This window comes from Myodes glareolus, chromosome 7 (genome assembly GCF_982192425.1).
Source record: "Myodes glareolus chromosome 7, mMyoGla1.1, whole genome shotgun sequence".
Classification (NCBI taxonomy): Eukaryota; Metazoa; Chordata; class Mammalia; order Rodentia; family Cricetidae; genus Myodes; species Myodes glareolus.
Genome location: NC_142032.1, coordinates 34,827,888 through 34,845,463, shown reverse-complemented (window position 1 = coordinate 34,845,463; position 17,576 = coordinate 34,827,888). Strand labels below are relative to the sequence as shown.

At 45.1% G+C, this 17,576-nt stretch overlaps 1 protein-coding gene and 1 long non-coding RNA gene across 2 annotated transcripts; one reads left to right on the top strand and one right to left on the bottom strand.

Annotated features, from left to right (window-relative positions):
• Positions 1-3,521: 3,521 nt before the first annotated feature.
• Positions 3,522-6,742, bottom strand: LOC146893618 (uncharacterized). Its single transcript, XR_015003256.2, has 2 exons — positions 6,658-6,742; positions 3,522-5,686 (listed from the first exon to the last, which is right to left on the bottom strand). It is a non-coding gene; the product is annotated as an uncharacterized LOC146893618 (long non-coding RNA).
• Positions 4,115-15,367, top strand: Kcnv2 (potassium voltage-gated channel modifier subfamily V member 2). Its single transcript, XM_048438673.3, has 2 exons — positions 4,115-5,521; positions 14,909-15,367. Exons 1-2 carry the CDS (start codon positions 4,115-4,117, stop codon positions 15,188-15,190), a joined length of 1,689 nt encoding a protein of 562 aa, XP_048294630.2. The 3' UTR covers positions 15,191-15,367.
• The last annotated feature ends 2,209 nt before the right edge of the window (positions 15,368-17,576 follow it).

Below are 17,576 nucleotides of genomic sequence, written 5' to 3'. Positions count from 1 at the left end.
GCCTCTAATCAAGGACCTCACTTCCTTGCCAACTACATACAACAAGAATTATGGAGGATCCTGATAGCTGGCTGGTTTCTAGGCTCATGCTTAACTCACTGTTTTATACAGCCCAAGGAATGGTGCCGCCCACAGTGGGCTGGGTCCTTCTATGGCAATAATAATCAAGGCAATCCCCCACAGGCACATCCCCAGGTCAACCTGCTCTGAGGAATCCTCCATCTGTGACTCCCACCTCAGGTAACTCTCAGCTGTGCTAACTGTGATACCCCACTTAGTGGAGAGTTTCAACGTGAAATAATTATATTCATGTTTTGAAACATCTTCAAGATGTATGTTTACCTGGAAAAACAGCAATGTATTACGTCCTAAGATTTGTGTTAATGGTGAGCTGATAATAGGATGAAGATGAGGAGATTTTTTTTTAAATTGTATGTTCAAAATATTCCTGGAAGGATAGCCAGAAAACAGAAGCAGTTCTTGCTTCCTTGGTGGTAACCTGACAGCTGAAGGCTGTGGTGGAAGAATGAACTAATTCTACTATAATGACCTTTGATCTCCTGAAGTTTTGATAGAATATGTATTAGCTAATCAAAATAAACTGAATCTCAAAGTCAAATCTGTTCCCCTGTTCGTTTGTCAACATCCTAGCAGATGTTCATCGTCAACAAGCAGTGATGAGCTCCTTTGGGGGCACCCTTCCGTCCTGCCCATGCTCCCACCCTTGGCACCTGAAGTGTTCTGAAAGATGACAAAAACCCTCTCCCTGGAAAGAAGTCCAACACATTTGAACAAGGTCCTACAAACTTCTATCATTCCATCGTGGGGTTCTCCTTTGAAACCTGTCCTTAGCTTTTGTGTTTGACCAAGCGTCAGTGGTCCATGGCCCACCTGTGGGCCATGACTCATGGTGGTGGGTCAAATGATACTTTCACAGAGGTCGCCTAAGAGTATCAAAAACCACAGATATTTACATTATTATTCAAATGTGTAGCAAAACAGTTATGAAGTAGCAATGAAATAATTTTATGGTTGGGGGTCACCACAACATGAGGAACTGTATTAAAGGATTGCAGCATCAGAAAAGTCAAGAACCACTGTGTTAAGGGAAAGACAAAAAAAAGTTAGAGGGTGAAATGGGGTTCAGACCTGACTCTGATGCAGAGCTGTTAAGGAGAAGCACATAGAGAAACTCAACTGTGTGAGTGGAAGGGAGGAAGTTGCTAAGGCCCTACAGGTTCAACGACCCCACATGGTCATGCCACTACTGCACCAGTACATCTTGCTTGACAAGTTGGTGTAGTATGCAGGGTTTTTGGTTGGGTGTGAACCCTGCTCCACAGGGAGGAATTTCACACCTTGTACTATAATCCTGGTCAAAAGCCCATGGCTGAGAAAGGTCACTGGGCCTGGAATAGAATCTACTATTGTTATTTTAGCTAAACAATCATGTGGTTGAATTGTCTTCCAAATACTTATGCTTCTACCTCTAGACCTGGGATGCTCTCAACCTTGGTCAGAAAAGCCTTTTGAAGAGTATCACAGCCAATGACAAGAGAAGACACATAACTGCTCCAAGCGCTGGAATAAGAGAGTGGGCGCTCAGCTCTAAATGGGACAGCTATATTAATCCCACCACCACCGTGGCTCAGGGACCATCTTGGAAAAGAAGGCGGAAAGAATGTAAAATTGGAAGGCTGAGGAGGAGTGTTGTGAGATGCTGGCTTCTGGACCTGGAGCGGCTGTCACAGTCATGAACTCAGCAGCTGTGGTTGCTCTACACAATCTCCAGAAGATCAAGCTGGACACAACTCTAGCATGGAATGACTAGACAATCTCTAGGTCCCACCTCTTACTGAGGAGTTCTGGGCAGTGGTAGCTGCCATTGGAGGGAGAATCACTCTATTGAGAGGATACAGGTACTTCCCATGAACCATTGGATTGCCCCTCCCCAAGCACACAGACAGCACTCACTGTACTTTGTGGGTGTGGTGGTTTTAGTAAGAAATATCTATCATAGGCTCATGTACCTGAATATTTGCTCACCAGTTGGTGGCACTGTTTGGGGAGATTTAGGAGGTACAGCCTTGTTGGGAGAAAATGCTTGAAGGAGGGTGCCGCCTTTGAAAGTACGTAGCCCCCTTTTACTGACTGTTTCTGTACTTACAGGATTGAAGAAGTCATCTTCCAGCTTTCTCCTCTGCCCTCCTGTGACCCTGCCCCTCCTCCTATTATGTACTCTTCCTCTAGACCCATAAGCCCAGATAAATGCTTTCTTCTGTAAGTTGCCTTGGTCATGGTAGTTCATCACAGCCATGAGAAAATAACTAATACAGTAAATAATAATAATATAAAAGAGATAAAGCAAAAAGGGATCTTGTAGGGAGGACAAAGAGAGGGGAGGTGGGGTAGATATGATCATATTCCACTGCATACTTCTTTGCAATTTTCAAAAGTAAGGAAAGAAATGCAATCGTGGCACTAATCTGGTGGGAATAACTAACCAATACCTGTTTCAAATTAAGGCCCACTCTGTGAAATGGAACCCGTACGCAAAACTGCTTGTGTGACTGAGAACTTAAGACTGAATAGGACAGGGACCTGGGGGGAAATCAAATACTACTGTTTTGATAAAAGAATGTAGCAAAAAAAATGACTCCCAACAACATTCTGCTGTACTCTTAGACTGGTGCCTGGCTCAGCCATCATCAGAAACTTCCTCCTGCAGTAGATGGGAATAAATACAGAGACCCACAGCCAGACAGCGTGCAGAATGAGAGACCTTGAACACTCAGCCCTGAAGTGGTTGTCTCCATCAGATCTCTCTCCTCAGGCTTGGGGAACTCACAGAAGAGTGAGTAGAAAGACTGTAAGAACCAGAAAGGTTGGAGGACACCAAGGAATCAAAATCTTCCAGACAAAAGACTGGAGCACATAAGAACGAATAGAGACGAAGCAGCATGCACAGAGCCTGCACGGCTCTATACTAGATGGGGTCCTAGAGCAAAGGAGAAGCGGGCACATGCCCTCATCCCTAACCTAGAAACGCTCTCACAAAAGGAAGTTCTCTCTAAGGGAGACTCATTGGGGAAACAAATCACTCCCAGGAGTAGGTCCCATGCCCAGTAGACGCAAACACTAAACTGTATCAATGGCATCTTTAAGGGTCTTTATCTCATAATACTAAATCAGGACAATTTTTTTTTGTACCTTACAGCTCCTTTGCATATCTATATGGCTTCCGGTTTTGTGTTTTTATGGGATGCCTGTGTGTGTGAATGTGTGTGTTTTGTGTTGTTATGGGATGCCTGTGTGTGTGTGTGAATGTGTGTGCTTCTGGATCTTTTCCTTTGGCTCTTTCTCTTGTTTTTCAGTTTTGTCATATTCTGATTTGCTTTTTATTTATTTTATTATCATTCCTTAGATGCCTGTTTGCTTTCTAAGGAGAGACAGAAAGGGTGTGCATGTGGATGGGAGTGAGGTGGGGAAGAACTAGGAGGAGGGGAAACCACCAGACAACATTGTGTGGGGGAAAAATTTTATTTTTAATAAAAGGAAAAGATTTCTAGAGGATCTAAACAAAGGGTCATAAACTGGCTCGTCACAAAGTCAGCTTTCGGCTGTCATTACTGCTCACAGTGGGTCTTCTGAGGGCAGAGGCTTCAAGCTCAAGCTTTAAGGATGAAGACAGGGGCATCCATATTCTCTAGCTAATTCAGTTGGTTTTACCTCTCTGAGCACACATACCCTAAGCACTTCCCCAGGGCAAGGCTGACCGACATTTTTATTAGCAATAATCTCTGCCTTCTTCTGATTATCTGGAGATTTAACACTACATAATCACCCTCCACGTCAGAGGGGGGCGGGAGGAGAACTGGCTAAGAGGCCCCAAATCCCTCCTAACACTAGCTTCTTCCCTATCAGCAAGATTTGAGCACTCAAGTCTCTGCCTGCTAGTGTTCAGATCTGGCAGGCTAGCCTGGACTTTTTCAGTTTTGAGGGTAATGCCTGGGGTCCCAAGTACGTTGATCTCTCTGCCGGTCCACCAACAGTGAGCAGATCAAGGGCCCTAGACAGACAGGAGAGACAGGCAAGCGGTCCAACTCCCACAGCCATGCTGAAACAGAACAACGAGAGGAGGTTGTCCTTGAGGCACAATCCCTGGAGTATTCCAGAGACTGAGGAGGTGCCCAACACCAGGAGCAACCAACAACGCAGAAGCATCTGCTCCATTGGAGCCCGTACTGGCTCTCAGGCCAGCATCGCAACATCATGGACTGTGGGCAACTACAATTACTACATTGAGGAAGATGAAGACGGAGGGGAGGAGGGAGAGGATTGGAAGGATGACCTAGCAGAGGAGAACCAGCCTCCGGAGTGTCCCACAGCCCTGCCGGATGGCCATACTGACACTCCAGCCCAGTTGTCCACGTTGAACGTGAACGTGGGCGGCCACAGCTACCAGCTGGAATGCTGCGAGCTAGCCAACTACCCCAAAACGCGCCTGGGCCGCCTGGCCACCTCCACCAGCCGCAGTCGGCAGCTGGGCCTGTGCGACGATTACGAGGCACAGACAGACGAGTACTTCTTTGACCGTGACCCTGCAGTCTTCCAGCTCATCTATAACTTCTACTTATCAGGGGTGCTGCTGGTGCGAGATGAGTTGTGTCCCCGCAACTTCCTGGAGGAGCTGGGCTACTGGGGCGTGAGGCTCAAGTACACACCACGCTGTTGCCGCATCTGCTTCGAGGAGCGGAGGGACGAACTGAGCGAGCAGCTTAAGATCCAGCGGGAGCTGCGTGCACAGGCGCAGGCCGAGGAGGCGGAGGAGCTTTTCAGGGACATGCGCTTCTATGGGCCGCAGCGTCAGCGCCTCTGGAACCTCATGGAGAAGCCCTTTTCCTCAGTGGCCGCCAAGGCCATGGGGGTGGCCTCCAACCTCTTCGTGCTCATCTCCGTGGTGGCCCTGGCACTCAACACAGTGGAGGAGATGCAGCACGAGGCTGAGCAGGGCACAGGGGGTGGGGACCCGAGGCCCATTCTGGAGCACGTGGAGATGCTGTGTGTAGCTTTCTTCACTCTGGAGTTTCTACTGCGCCTCGCCTCGACCCCCAACCTGCGACGCTTCGCACGCAGCGCCCTCAACCTGGTGGACCTGGTGGCCATTATGCCCTTCTACCTGCAACTGCTGCTCGAGTGCTTCACGAGCGAGGACCAGAGGGATGGCAAGGGTTCCCCGCGGGAACATGACCTGGAGACTGTGGGGCGCGTGGGCAAGGTGGGCCAGGTGCTGCGCCTCATGCGGCTCATGCGCATCTTCCGCATCCTCAAGCTGGCACGCCACTCCACCGGGCTGCGTGCCTTTGGCTTCACGCTGCGCCAGTGCTACCAGCAGGTGGGCTGCCTGATGCTCTTCATCACAATGGGCATCTTCTCCTTCTCGGCAGCTGTCTACTCCGTAGAGCATGATGTGCCTGGCACCAACTTCACCAGCATCCTCCAGGCCTGGTGGTGGGCCGCGGTGAGTAGCATGGTGCTTGGGCTTCTTCATCCTTGCCCCACAGAACGACATACTCTGCCCCTCCCTTTCTTTAGTCATCAGCCCTGACAGGCACGTCTCTTGATCTTTCTTGGTCTCGGTGAAGGATAGTGTACCTCTGCAACGCACGGTTGCTTCCAACAAAACCTGAACAGAGGTTATAAAGTTGGAATGACGTCAAGATTGTTGCTTAATAACTGAATTTTACATAGTCCTGCGAATTTTCAAATCCAGATTTGATCTTAAAATCTGTAATCCCTGTACTTGGAAGGTACAGCGAGGAAGATCAGGAATTCAAGGCTAGCTTGGCCAGATACCCAATATGTGAGTTAAAGGCCAGCTCGGGTTACTTGAGAGCTCCCTGCCCCATCTCAAAAAATTAAAAACAAAGGAGAATGAGCAACAACAACAAACACAAAACCTTGAAAAAATCTTTGGTAGACAAAGCTTAAGAAAACTTAAAAATTATTCATGTTTCGTGACTGCAGTGTGCTTCACCACTGCCCAGCTTCCACTTGTTGGACGCTTAGTGTCCTAAATGAGTTATAAAACTGATTTTACTTAAACATCACAAAGAAAGTTGTTGTCACCATTTCTTTTTAAGAGGACAAGTAAGAAGTAGCTTCGTTTTTTTTAATTGAAGGACACTATAGATATGGGCCGTGGGCTAAGTAAGAGTTGGCTGAGCAATGTCGCTTCTAACTGAGCACTTACTGCCTCTCGTTCTAGCTAAGTCTGAGTGTGGAAAGATGCATCTAAAATTGGCACGCCTACTAACTACAGCACAGTTCTTTCAGGATAGAGTGTGATTGTCCCATTTTGTAACCAGAGGCACTGGGGACCAGAGAGCGTGGGTGCAGGCACAACAGCTGGAGGTGGCAAATGCGGGGATAACATAGAAGTCTGTGTTACTCTACCTTCCATGCCTTTGCCTTGCTCTGCCACGGCGCCTTGCAAGCTTTTGGTCCTTGTCACACCTTGCCTCGTGACAGTTAATATACTTGTTGTTCTTATCATTATCTTGACTACTTGACTCTTGATAGTAATTCATGCCATTTATTTAAAATGTCTCTTTCTGGTATACTAAATAAACGGCTGAAAGATGCCAACCAGCTCACCTCAGACCAGTGAGTCAGGGTGCTGGAATGGGAAAGGACTGGATAGCTTCTTTATTTCTCTTCTTTAAAGCAGACGGCAATGCCTTTAGAGACATTAAGCAAATATTAAAAGAGCGGACATTTACAACATTAACATTGACAGTGTACAAAGTTCTGAGATAAAACCAACCCCAGAGCACTGTAGCAGGAAGGGAAACTCAGAAGGGGCTAGCCTCCACTACTCCAACAATTAGCTGTGATCCTGGGTAATTGAGATGTCATCCCATCACTCGCTTCCCTCAGTCCCACATCTCTAGGAGGGGAAGTTGGACTTGAAGTTCCCTGCAGCTAAAAGAGTCTTCCTTCCCTCCCAAGCTACAAGTAAGCTGACGTCCCTCAGGGACAGGGTGTTGTTGGGCTCTGCGGAACAAGCTTGTCAAAGGCTGCTGCTCTGATCCTGTTCCAATGAAAGGTCATCTCCATAGCAGATAAACCTTGTGTACAGATGGAGTTCTTGCCGGATGATTTGTCCCCAGCAAGTGGCATTTACTTTGGAGGTGGCTAAAGCGGGAGTACAAACAGCAAACCCACATGCTGACAATATAATGCAAAGGTTTATTTTAAATTTATTTTTATTTCATTTACTTTGGTTTGTCTGTATGAGGGGGTTGGATTCCTTGGAACTAGAGTTACAGACAATTGTGAGTTGCCACTCTGTGCCACATGTGGATGCTCAGAATTGAATCCCGGTCTTTTGTAAGAGTAGTCAGTGCTCTTAACCACAGAGCCATCTCTCCAATCCCCTAATACAAATTTTTAAAGCCAAATCTTCATTCACCCAAAGATCTTAAAAGGCTATGGTCTACAGGCAACAGAACTATGGGGCTTTCAACTCATTTTAACCCACAATTTTTAGGTTAAACTAATATAAATACTTTTATTAGACCTATTAATACTGAATTTTTATCTTTAAAACATTTCTGATATTGATGCTTATTGATAACTTAATTTCCTGTGCTGATTAATGCAAAGTGAAGATTTTTGTCTTTTGTTAATGAATTCATTTTGTCCAGGATCAGTGCTTTTTAAAAATAAATTTTACGACAAACGTTAAACCACCATTCACTTTTTTATCTGTGAAAAATTTACCTGTTGTTTTGATCAATGTGAGGGCTTTAGAGTGCAAAGCCCTTATCTTTGTCAAACATGGGTTTTACAAACCAAATCTCACATATTCTAACTTCCCCATTCACCAAAATTTCTGCATACCAATGACCTTTATCCAGTTTACACTAAGATTTATACAGGACAAATCATTATGAAGTACATAGGTGACTAGTACCTTGTATTTTCTCCCTGGACAAACCCAAGAACCCAGTGGGAACAATTTCCTTGATTATTCTAGGACTGTGGCGTGCCTCAGAACTGATGCTATAAACCCAGCTCTTTTTGGTACTTTGATTATCTTGCATGTTATGTACTTGGGCATTTTATTATCAGAGCAAGCAGGAAAGGACACCGTGAAATGATAGATACGAAGTGTCCTGGTTCTTCTACGTGGTTGTAGAGATGGGGGAAGGTAAAATACCCGGCAGAAGTACACCTTCTTCCCTGAGGACTTGCAGTGTGTCGGGTCACACGCTACACACTAAGCTGAATGAAGGGTGGTGGGGGAGGGTATCTTTCCACTAAGGTGCTTACATGTTAGTGCAGAAAGAAGCGTAATATTTTCTGATATTGGTGGGGAAAAACATATCAGATAATAGGATAGAGAGTTGTTGAGATGGCAGAATTTCTTCTTGATGGTATAGCAGAAGCATCATATTGGAGGTGAGATGACCTTGACATCAAGTTTGAGCCGTGAGAAATTCACTTCAGTCCACATAACTAAACAGACATGAGAATCTGAGAAGTGGAATTTTGACCATAGGCAACATATTACTCTGTATGCCAATTGAGAATGTAAATAAATAAAAAAGAAGTAAGATCTTAAAAGTAACTGGCCCATGAGTATTTTATTGATCATATATACCTTTTCCTAAAAACTTAAATAAAACCCCCAAATACATTTACATTTCTTTGTTTATAAATGATGTATAAGTTACAAGCTACCTACTGCCATAAGAAGGGCATATCACAACCCATACCAACACTCGGCGACTTAAAGTATCAAACATTCATTTGTTGCATGAATATAAAGGCGAGCAACTTAATCTGGGTGTGGTAGTACGTGCTTTTAGTCCTAGCACTTAGGAAGCAAAGCCAGGCAGATCCCTGTGAGACTGAAGCCACCCTGGTCTACATAACAAGTTCAAGTCTGTCAGAACTGCACAGTGAGGGCTTGTACAAACAAACAAACAGCAAAGAAATGCCTGTGAGCAACTAGTCTGGTCTGTTGAAACTAGATATTCTTTTCATCTGGTGACACTCGTCCTCATGTCTGTTGGTCCAGCTGGATTAAAGGCAGTATGAAGATATGATAAGCAAACTGGCTATGTGTCCCTCAGGTCCTACAGACCTGTCTCTGTGGCAAAGTTCAGGAGAGAGAGTCCAAACCTAACTATGCAAGCATTGTATCATACCACTTCCGTTCACATTTGCTCAGCTCAACCCAAAGTAAGTCACAAGACCTAACTCAAGCAAGTTGGGTCAGGGCAGGTCAGCCCAGGAAAAGAAAACTTTGTGAGACTTATAAAAAAAAATACCTCGATGACAGGGAGGTACAGTAAGTTATGCCTAATAATACAATCATTCTACTTTAATAATATATTACTGCTTGAATATATTATACCCATACACTCACACACTGAAATGTCAAGACGAAGTACAAAGAAACATGATAGGGTTTTTTTGTCCCCTTCCCCCCACCTTTGGCACAGGGTCTCACAGTGTAATTCTGACTCACTTGGACCCCAGTGACCTTGAACTCACAGAGATCACGGCCTCTGCCTTCCAAATGCTAACATTAAAAGTGTGTGCTCTCACACCTGACTATCATTGATAGACTCTTGTGCTACTCCAGAGCGGAATCCTGTACCTCACGTTAGACAGAGTCTCCAACTCATTCTCCCTCCCATGTATTGCTTGCTCCTTATCAGAACTTAGAGAACAACTCCTAAGTTGCTCTGTTTCTAATATCTTCTCCTTCTCTCTCTCAAATGCCAAGGATCTTTCAACCCTCTGTAGTTCAAGTCAGGGTTTAAAAGGAATAAGTCACTTTTGTGGCTATGAAGAATTCTCGCTATTGTGCAGCCCTTATATCTGCAAGAACAAATCCCTCATGCAGCCTTACAACTACAATTGCTCAGGTATGCAAGCTAGACCCTTCTCAACTGCCAGATGCTGGTTATTTGTGAGCACTAATGTAATAAGAAACACATGTAACATACTAGCCTGTGGGAAGCCTGCAATAAGTAGAAGCTAACATGTCTATCTAGTCGAAAGTCTTTATCACATGGAAGTAATAACCTTTGGTTCCAGATCCATTTTCGGAGTGGTAATACATCCTATGGGCCAACAACAGTAACTCTGTGATGAAGCTGTTGCCATCAGCCTCCTGAGTGGGTTTTTTTTCAAGTAAGAAAGGCCAGTTGGACTGTCAACGAACCATTTCCTTTGGACTCTTCCAGAAAAACTAAAGTTGTAGGAGTCGAAGAGGAAATTTCAACATAAACTCATCACTTCTAAAACTCTCCCAAAGGAAACTGGCCTTCGAGGGGCACTAGGTAGCTGTGCCCCCCAGAGCTGGCTCCCTCTGAGCTTTCCTAAATGATAGTATCGTTTCCTTGAAAATAGTTGGGCTTTATAAAGTCACTGAAATTTATTTTAATTGATCACTTGGAAGCGATACATTTGTGAAATGAGTTAGGTTACAATTAGAAAAGTGGAAATCAAGGTGAATGTCTGTTCTGAGGGAAAAGATGCATAGTTACTAGGATGGTAAAAGAGAAAAAAACAGCAAAGGGAGAGAATAGTTATTGACCTTAGCACAGGAAGAACAGATGGGAGGTGGTAGTGTTATCAGACTTGAGCCTACAGAGGTGGCCCATGTGCAGCCAGTGCACAGATTTACCAAGTGGTGCTGATGCTGATGCTAGGAGGACTAGGAGCATCAACTATCTGAACCGTATGATGATGATGGAACTGATGCTGATGCTGATGCTGGAAGGACTGGGAGCATCAACTATCTGAGCCGCATGATGATGGTGGATGTCGATCGGGTCAATGACAGAGACCCTCCTCTCTCCTTCCTATTTCCCAGTTTCCCAAATATGCCTCTGCTCTAAAAAACAGCCAGTAAGGGAAACTGGAAAATGTAGGCCAGAGAATCCCAGTTGCAGAATTAAAGAAAAGGGCACTGGACTTGGGACTGAACTGTTCTGCCTGTAACTGGCACAGAAAGTGCTGAGGTTCTAGCTAGAAACAGTTACAATGAGGCATCAACTCAAAGACACTGGATTTTTAAATTTGATTTTATATTTTATCTTAGAGGCTCCTGTTTTGGGAGGCCCCTTTTATGTCTTTAAGTATGTTCCTCCTCTTGTTCAAGATGACTTCAGTGGGACATGACTGAGTATATAAGGGATGGAGAGGTGTTAAGTGAGCTGAAGATGCTAGGCCATGTCTGTCATGGCCTTTGCGTGCACAGATTGCTAACACCCCCCTCCCCGCAACTTGTATCTGTGATTTTGCCTTAGCTTGGGTCAATCTCCTCCTTTCTGTATCACTTACACTCATGTTAAAACTGTAACAGACCATAACATCCAAATGAGAGTTCTTGTTCACAGTGTTAATCTCATTCTTACTTCAAAATACTTTGAGGAATTGCCCCCAGAATGATTGCATTCAGTATTGGAGGTAGGCAATTGACACCAAGATTAATTATCAGGATAGGGACGGCAACTTGTACCCATCTGAATTGTTTCTTTAGATTATATATTCCTAAAGAGAAATATTTGTTGCAACAGTAACAAGGATAAGTAGCCCTTGAAGGACAATACACACTGTTGAGTATAGCTTTAAGACGAAAAACCGCCTTTACTGGTTCTACTTCTTTGGGAAAACCTGAAGGGGCCCTAATTATTTTCTAATTAGCTGTGTTTCCTGGAATAATACTTCCTCACTGCATGAACTACTGACTGCCAAGACATTTTATCTATACCCCGTTCTTCATGAGGGAAACAAACCTTGCTTCTTGAAGGAGAAATCCAAGTGTGATATTCCTGACGCTTGTCTGAACATGGTTGGCAGGTTAGGATTAGCTGATCAGCAAGGGAGCAGTCACGCATGAGCTTTCAGTAGCATGGTCAGCTTCCAGTTTAAGACTGGTTAAATAGCCAGTTTTGCCTGGGTTTTAGGGGAATTGTGGACACTTTGGTCACATTTCCAAACTCATCTCCTGCTACCGGACGAACTTACTCTGGAAGGTCATTTGCTCAGTCTGGGGCCTTCCGTATAAATACCATCTATGGAGATGTGACTGACCCTATGTAATCTACAGAAACTTCCCTAATCCAAAAAATCCTAAATCCCACCCCAGAAACAAGGGACAAGAACAAGGTGGCAGACTGGGCATAATGATGAACACTTTTCCAGAATTTGGAAGACAAAAGCAGACAAATCTCTGGGAGTTCTAAGTCAGCCTGCTCCACATAGTAAGTTCCAGAATAGCCAGAGCTACATAGTGAGACACTGTCTCAAAAATAAATAAATAAAAAGAACAAAATTAGATGCTGAATAAAATTATCCACAAAACAGACAGCAAAACAACTCTACGTTTTGAACACATTCTTGGGGACCTGAATTCTTGTCCAGCCAGAAGAAGCCTCTTCTCTGAAACTGGGATCCAAGATTTCTCAGACCTGATTATGCATATCAGATTTTCTTGTTTAAGGCAAAGCAATTTGCTTTTGACTTTTCACTCCAATTTCAGCCAAAAAATAAAAATGATGTAATTATAAGCGAAAAAAGAAGAAATAAAATGAAAAGGCCTTAATAATTTATGGGAAACAAAACTTAAAGAAAGTAAGGTTGGAGTGAAGTTGAGCAAGTGTGGAAATTAATCAAAAGCTGGATAGCAGCACGCTGTCTTAACCACTTCCTTTTCTCTGGGTCTCCCCAGCCCTTTCCTTGACTGTTGGACCCTCATGTGTTTGCCTAACTGCAGGGCCCTCTCCTCAGGAGCTGTGACATGTTCTAAAACTATCCCTTCCTTCCATCACTTTTCTCCGTAACCAAACTCTCTTAAGTGGCCACCATAACAAAAATAATTCACCCTGGGGTGTAAGTGATGGTGCTAGTGGTAAATGAGGAGTGTGGCATGGCTCGCACACTGGAGCGAGGCCTGAGTGTGGTATGGCCGAGAACAAGATATAAGTGCAGACACCCAGGCAGATGTGGAGACTAACTGACGTGTGTCTTGCCTCTGCTGCTTCTTAAATTTCCATCCAGAGTGTAGGGAGAGGACATTCCCTACTAAAGCCACAGGGTTGTTGCCCTGAAACCCCCCTCACCCAGCATTTAGCCAAAGTCCGGATGAGACTGTTTCGACAGCTTGTGGGTCTATCAGACTCAAAAGAGGTCAAGTTCCTGGTGGGAAGTAGGCTCCATAAGTGTGTGTGTTTGCTTCCGTTCAGCTGGGGCTCGCTTTAAGACAGTCCCTCGGGTCTCCCTCCGGCATGTTCATCCACTGCCAGTGGGTAGGACACCTCCGATTCCTATAGCAGTCATGCAAAGTAGGTGCTATTATCTCCATATGCCAAAAATAGAAATTGAGGCAGAGAGAATTTAGCTGCTTTGCCCGAAACTCACACAACTGTGAAGTGGGTTCAGACCCAGGAAGTCAAGTGTGCTCTTATTTTTTTTTTTCAACTCTGTCTACATCATCCTGCCTTGGTCATGCGTGCTTGTGTTCTCCTATTGCAGGAAAAGGCAGTTCTCCTGACGGAGGTGAAGCAGTGAGCCGTGGGACCCGCCCTTCCTTGGAGACACACCTGTCCCTTTCTGTGAGCTGATGGGTCGGTGGCTCTTATCCGTGCCACCAGCTTTGCCCAGCTGGCCCACTTCTCCATTTCATTCCAATCAATCAACCACCTCTGAAAGTTCAAACTAACCCTTGCGTCATCGGCACAAGAGTGCTTACATTCCTGAGCCAAAGGCCGTCTCAGTGTGGCGAGGGAGTGACTTTGTATAGTGACTGCCATCTGTCGGAAGATCAGGACAGCCATCACCCAAATCCGTGGGGCAACAAGCAGCCCTGGGATTGGCAATAGGACGTTCCCACTACTATAAGTCCCAGCCCTGCTCCAGAGGCTCCTGGTGACTTAGTCTGGGGACCAACTGAAGCACGTGAGGCATAAAAATAGTCCCCAGGGGACGTCCCCTGGGTTTTCTCTGCCTGTGCAAAGTGATAACTAGTCCCATGGGAATCTGCATTTGAAGCAGGAAGCTTGTTAACCTAAATAAATCTCTAATTAGTGGGATTTAAAACAGTGTGACCAGGATGATGAAAGGGCTTTCAGGAAGGGTGACTTATTTCTGTACTCTGAGGTCTTCTGAAGGTCCCTTCGCAAAGTAATGAGTGTTTCTCCAGATGAGGACAGTTAAATTGTCTCCATTAAAAATGAAAACAAAAACAGAAGCAATTGAACTGCACAGCAGCTCTGAGCGCTGTTGTAATTGTCTCCTTAGAAAGAGGAGGGGAGCACAGAGGAGGGGTTCATTGCCCCGGGTGCCTGTTTGATCTGTAGTTTTATATGTATGCATGTGTATGTTTTATATGCAGCTTAACCTTCCATCTTTACTGAGAGACGGTCCCAGTGTCTGAGGGTACGACCCAAGATCTACCAGCTGGGAAGGGTCAGTTCTGATTGCTTCTCAGCTCAAAGTTTTGTCTCAGACATTCATGATGAAGGCGGGTCCTAACACAGTTGTGGAAGAGGTATGGAAACAAAGACAATAACCGAACACCTTCTATGAGAGGAATTCAACATGTGTTACATAAAGTTTGCTCCTACAGCTCTTTAAAGCGGATCATATTTCCGCGTGCTGCATATAAAAACAACAGTGTGCCATGGTCAGGATTTAAACCGGCCTTCAGCCCGACAGCTTGCATTCTTTCCAGGGCACAGTCCTGCAGGCAACTCTGAAAGCTGGGAACTCTGAACGGTTCCCTTGGGCACACACAGGGGGCCAGGGCTCTTTACTGCAGGCTTCTCTCCCCTTCACTTCCTTCTTGGGGCTAACCATTCCATCCTGCCTTCCCTTTTCACAGGTAAGCATCTCCACGGTGGGCTATGGAGACATGTACCCAGAGACCCACCTGGGCAGACTTTTTGCCTTCCTCTGCATCGCGTTCGGGATTATTCTCAATGGGATGCCCATTTCCATCCTCTACAACAAGTTCTCCGATTACTACAGCAAGCTCAAAGCGTACGAGTACACGGCCATCCGCCGGGAGCGGGGAAAGGTGAACTTTGTGCAGAGAGCCACGAAGAAGATGGCGGAATGTTTATCGGGAAGCAACACACAGCCCACCACAAGGCAAGAGAACTAAGGCTTCGTTAGGATGCAAGGCTGCTAGACCCCAAGAACTTCCAAGCGTCACTGCTTCTTTTAAAATTATGGTTCCGTCTGGCAGCAAAGGGACACGTGAAGTCCTGCACACACAAAGAGCATTCGGTTCAAAGTTCTGTCTCTAGGAATGTTCATTTGGACTCAAACTCAAAATGCCTCACATTGCTCTTTAACTAGATTGTGTTTATGTATGACGTCGGTGCCGGAAATGGCTCCAATGTCTTAGATGTCTCTTTTAGCTTCTCATGGCATCTAGCCTCAGTATGTATTTTTAGACTTGAATTGACTGGAGACGAATTTTCTTCGTTCAAAGAGGGAGGAGGGGCTCTTGATTTTCCGGAGAATGGAGTGTTACAGAGGGGCTGTTTGAGCTTTGGAGTCAGATCAACCTCTAAGTCAGAATCCCAGCTCCACCAGCTCAGAGATTTGTGGGAACTCACTTCGACCCTCTGAGCCTCAGTCTCTCCAACTGTGAGATATATAAAGTCATGCCTACCTCTTAATTTTAGTATTGGGGTTGGAGAGAACATTTGTAAGTACTCAACATTTGATAGTTGTCCAAAGTGGCTGAGCTGGGACTGCCTAATTACGTTCTCTACCAGTGGTACACAGCCAAAGACAGTTTTTGTAGTGAGGGGCTGCAGGCAGGCCTGCTTTTCGCCTCACCCAGCTCCCGCACGGCTAGCTTAGTCCCAGAAATAACAACACACAAATTGTATTCATTTAAGCACTGCCTGGTCCATTATCTCTAGAGAGTTAGTTACTGACTAACTCTCATATCTTGATATTAACCCATTTCTAATAATCTGTAGCACCACGAGGTGGTGGCTTACCGGAAAAGATTCAGCATGTCTGACCTGGTGGCTGGCTCCATGGCTTCTGGCTCATAGCCCTCTTCCCAGCATTTTGTTCTGTTTACTCCGCCTACCTAATTTTCTGTCCTATCAAGGGGCCAAGGCAGTCTCTTTATTGACCAATGAAAATAACACAATAGACAGATAACCCTCCTCCATCAAGTTTTTGCTCCCCAGGTCACATTCGGAGATGTTCTTGACTGTCACTATAGTGAAAGACCAGGTAGGCTCCCAGCATCTAGTAGATTCGAGGTATGGAATGCTGCAGAAGTCCCTACAGTGCACAAGGTAGCCCCTGCTCTACAAACCACCAGATGTCAGTGATGCCAATGGTGAGGAGCCTCTGTCTACAATTACTATGGGAACCCAAACTTGGTCCATGAAATGTGCCTGTATTTATGAATTTCTTCCCCCCCCCCCTTGAATGGAGCCCTGTTATCGGTTGTTTTACTCTTTACTCTTTTGAGGGGGCCCACCACTCAGCTCCACAATAAATAAATGGAGACTTTTTCTTAGTTATGAATGCCCACTTTAGCTTGGCTTGTTTCTAGCCAACATTTCTTATCTTAAATTATCCCGTCTATCTTTTGCCTCTGGGCTCTTATCTTTCTCTATTTCTCTATATTTTTTTTCTTTTTAAGAGACAGGTTTTGCCGTAGCTTTGGAACCTCTACTATAACTAGCTCTTGTAGACCAGGCTGGCCTCAAACTCACAGAGATCCGCTTGCCTCTGCCTCCTGAGTGCTGGGATTAAAGGCCTGAGCCACCACTACCTAGCCTGCATATTTTTCTTTATTTTTTTCTCCATGACTTGCTGTGTAAATTGGTGGCTGGTCCCTGATGTTTTCCTCTTCTTGTTCCATCGTGTTCCTTCCTCCTTTCCTTCCAGAATTCTCCTTCTATTTATTCTCTCTGTCTGCCTTCCTTGCCTATCCTTTGACTATTGAACGCTTTATTAGGCCATCAGGTGTTTTAGACAAAGAATCACAGCTTCACAGAGTTAAACAAATGCAACATAAAAGAAAGCAACCCATCTTTATATCATTAAAACAAATGTTCCACAGCACAAACAAATGTAACACATCTTAAAATTAAAAGCCCCCACTGTCCTTGCCTATAGCTCAGACTTCTTTCTGCTTTTCAGAAAAGGGGTAGGGGGGCAAACCTGCCTCTTCAACAAATGCGCTCTGCTGAGCACCACAGGAAGGGCCTCCCTAGACTGAGGGTTGACAGCCAGTGCCCTCGGCTGTCTTTCCTTGAGACCGTCCTTTCTCATTCCTTACTGGGCCCACAGGGCTATTGTAACTTGAAGTCTTGAAGTTGAAGGCTCATTTGAACAGAGCACACAGAGATTTGCCTCTGTCCTCTCGGGGTATGATTGTCCTATCTAGATCACAAAAGGAGTAATTGTGATATTGATGGTGGCAAATGCTAGGCAGCGTAACATACAGCATGTAACTTCATTGAGCCCGCCACACATCCCTAAACGTGGTGCTGGGGTTTTCTATTTAA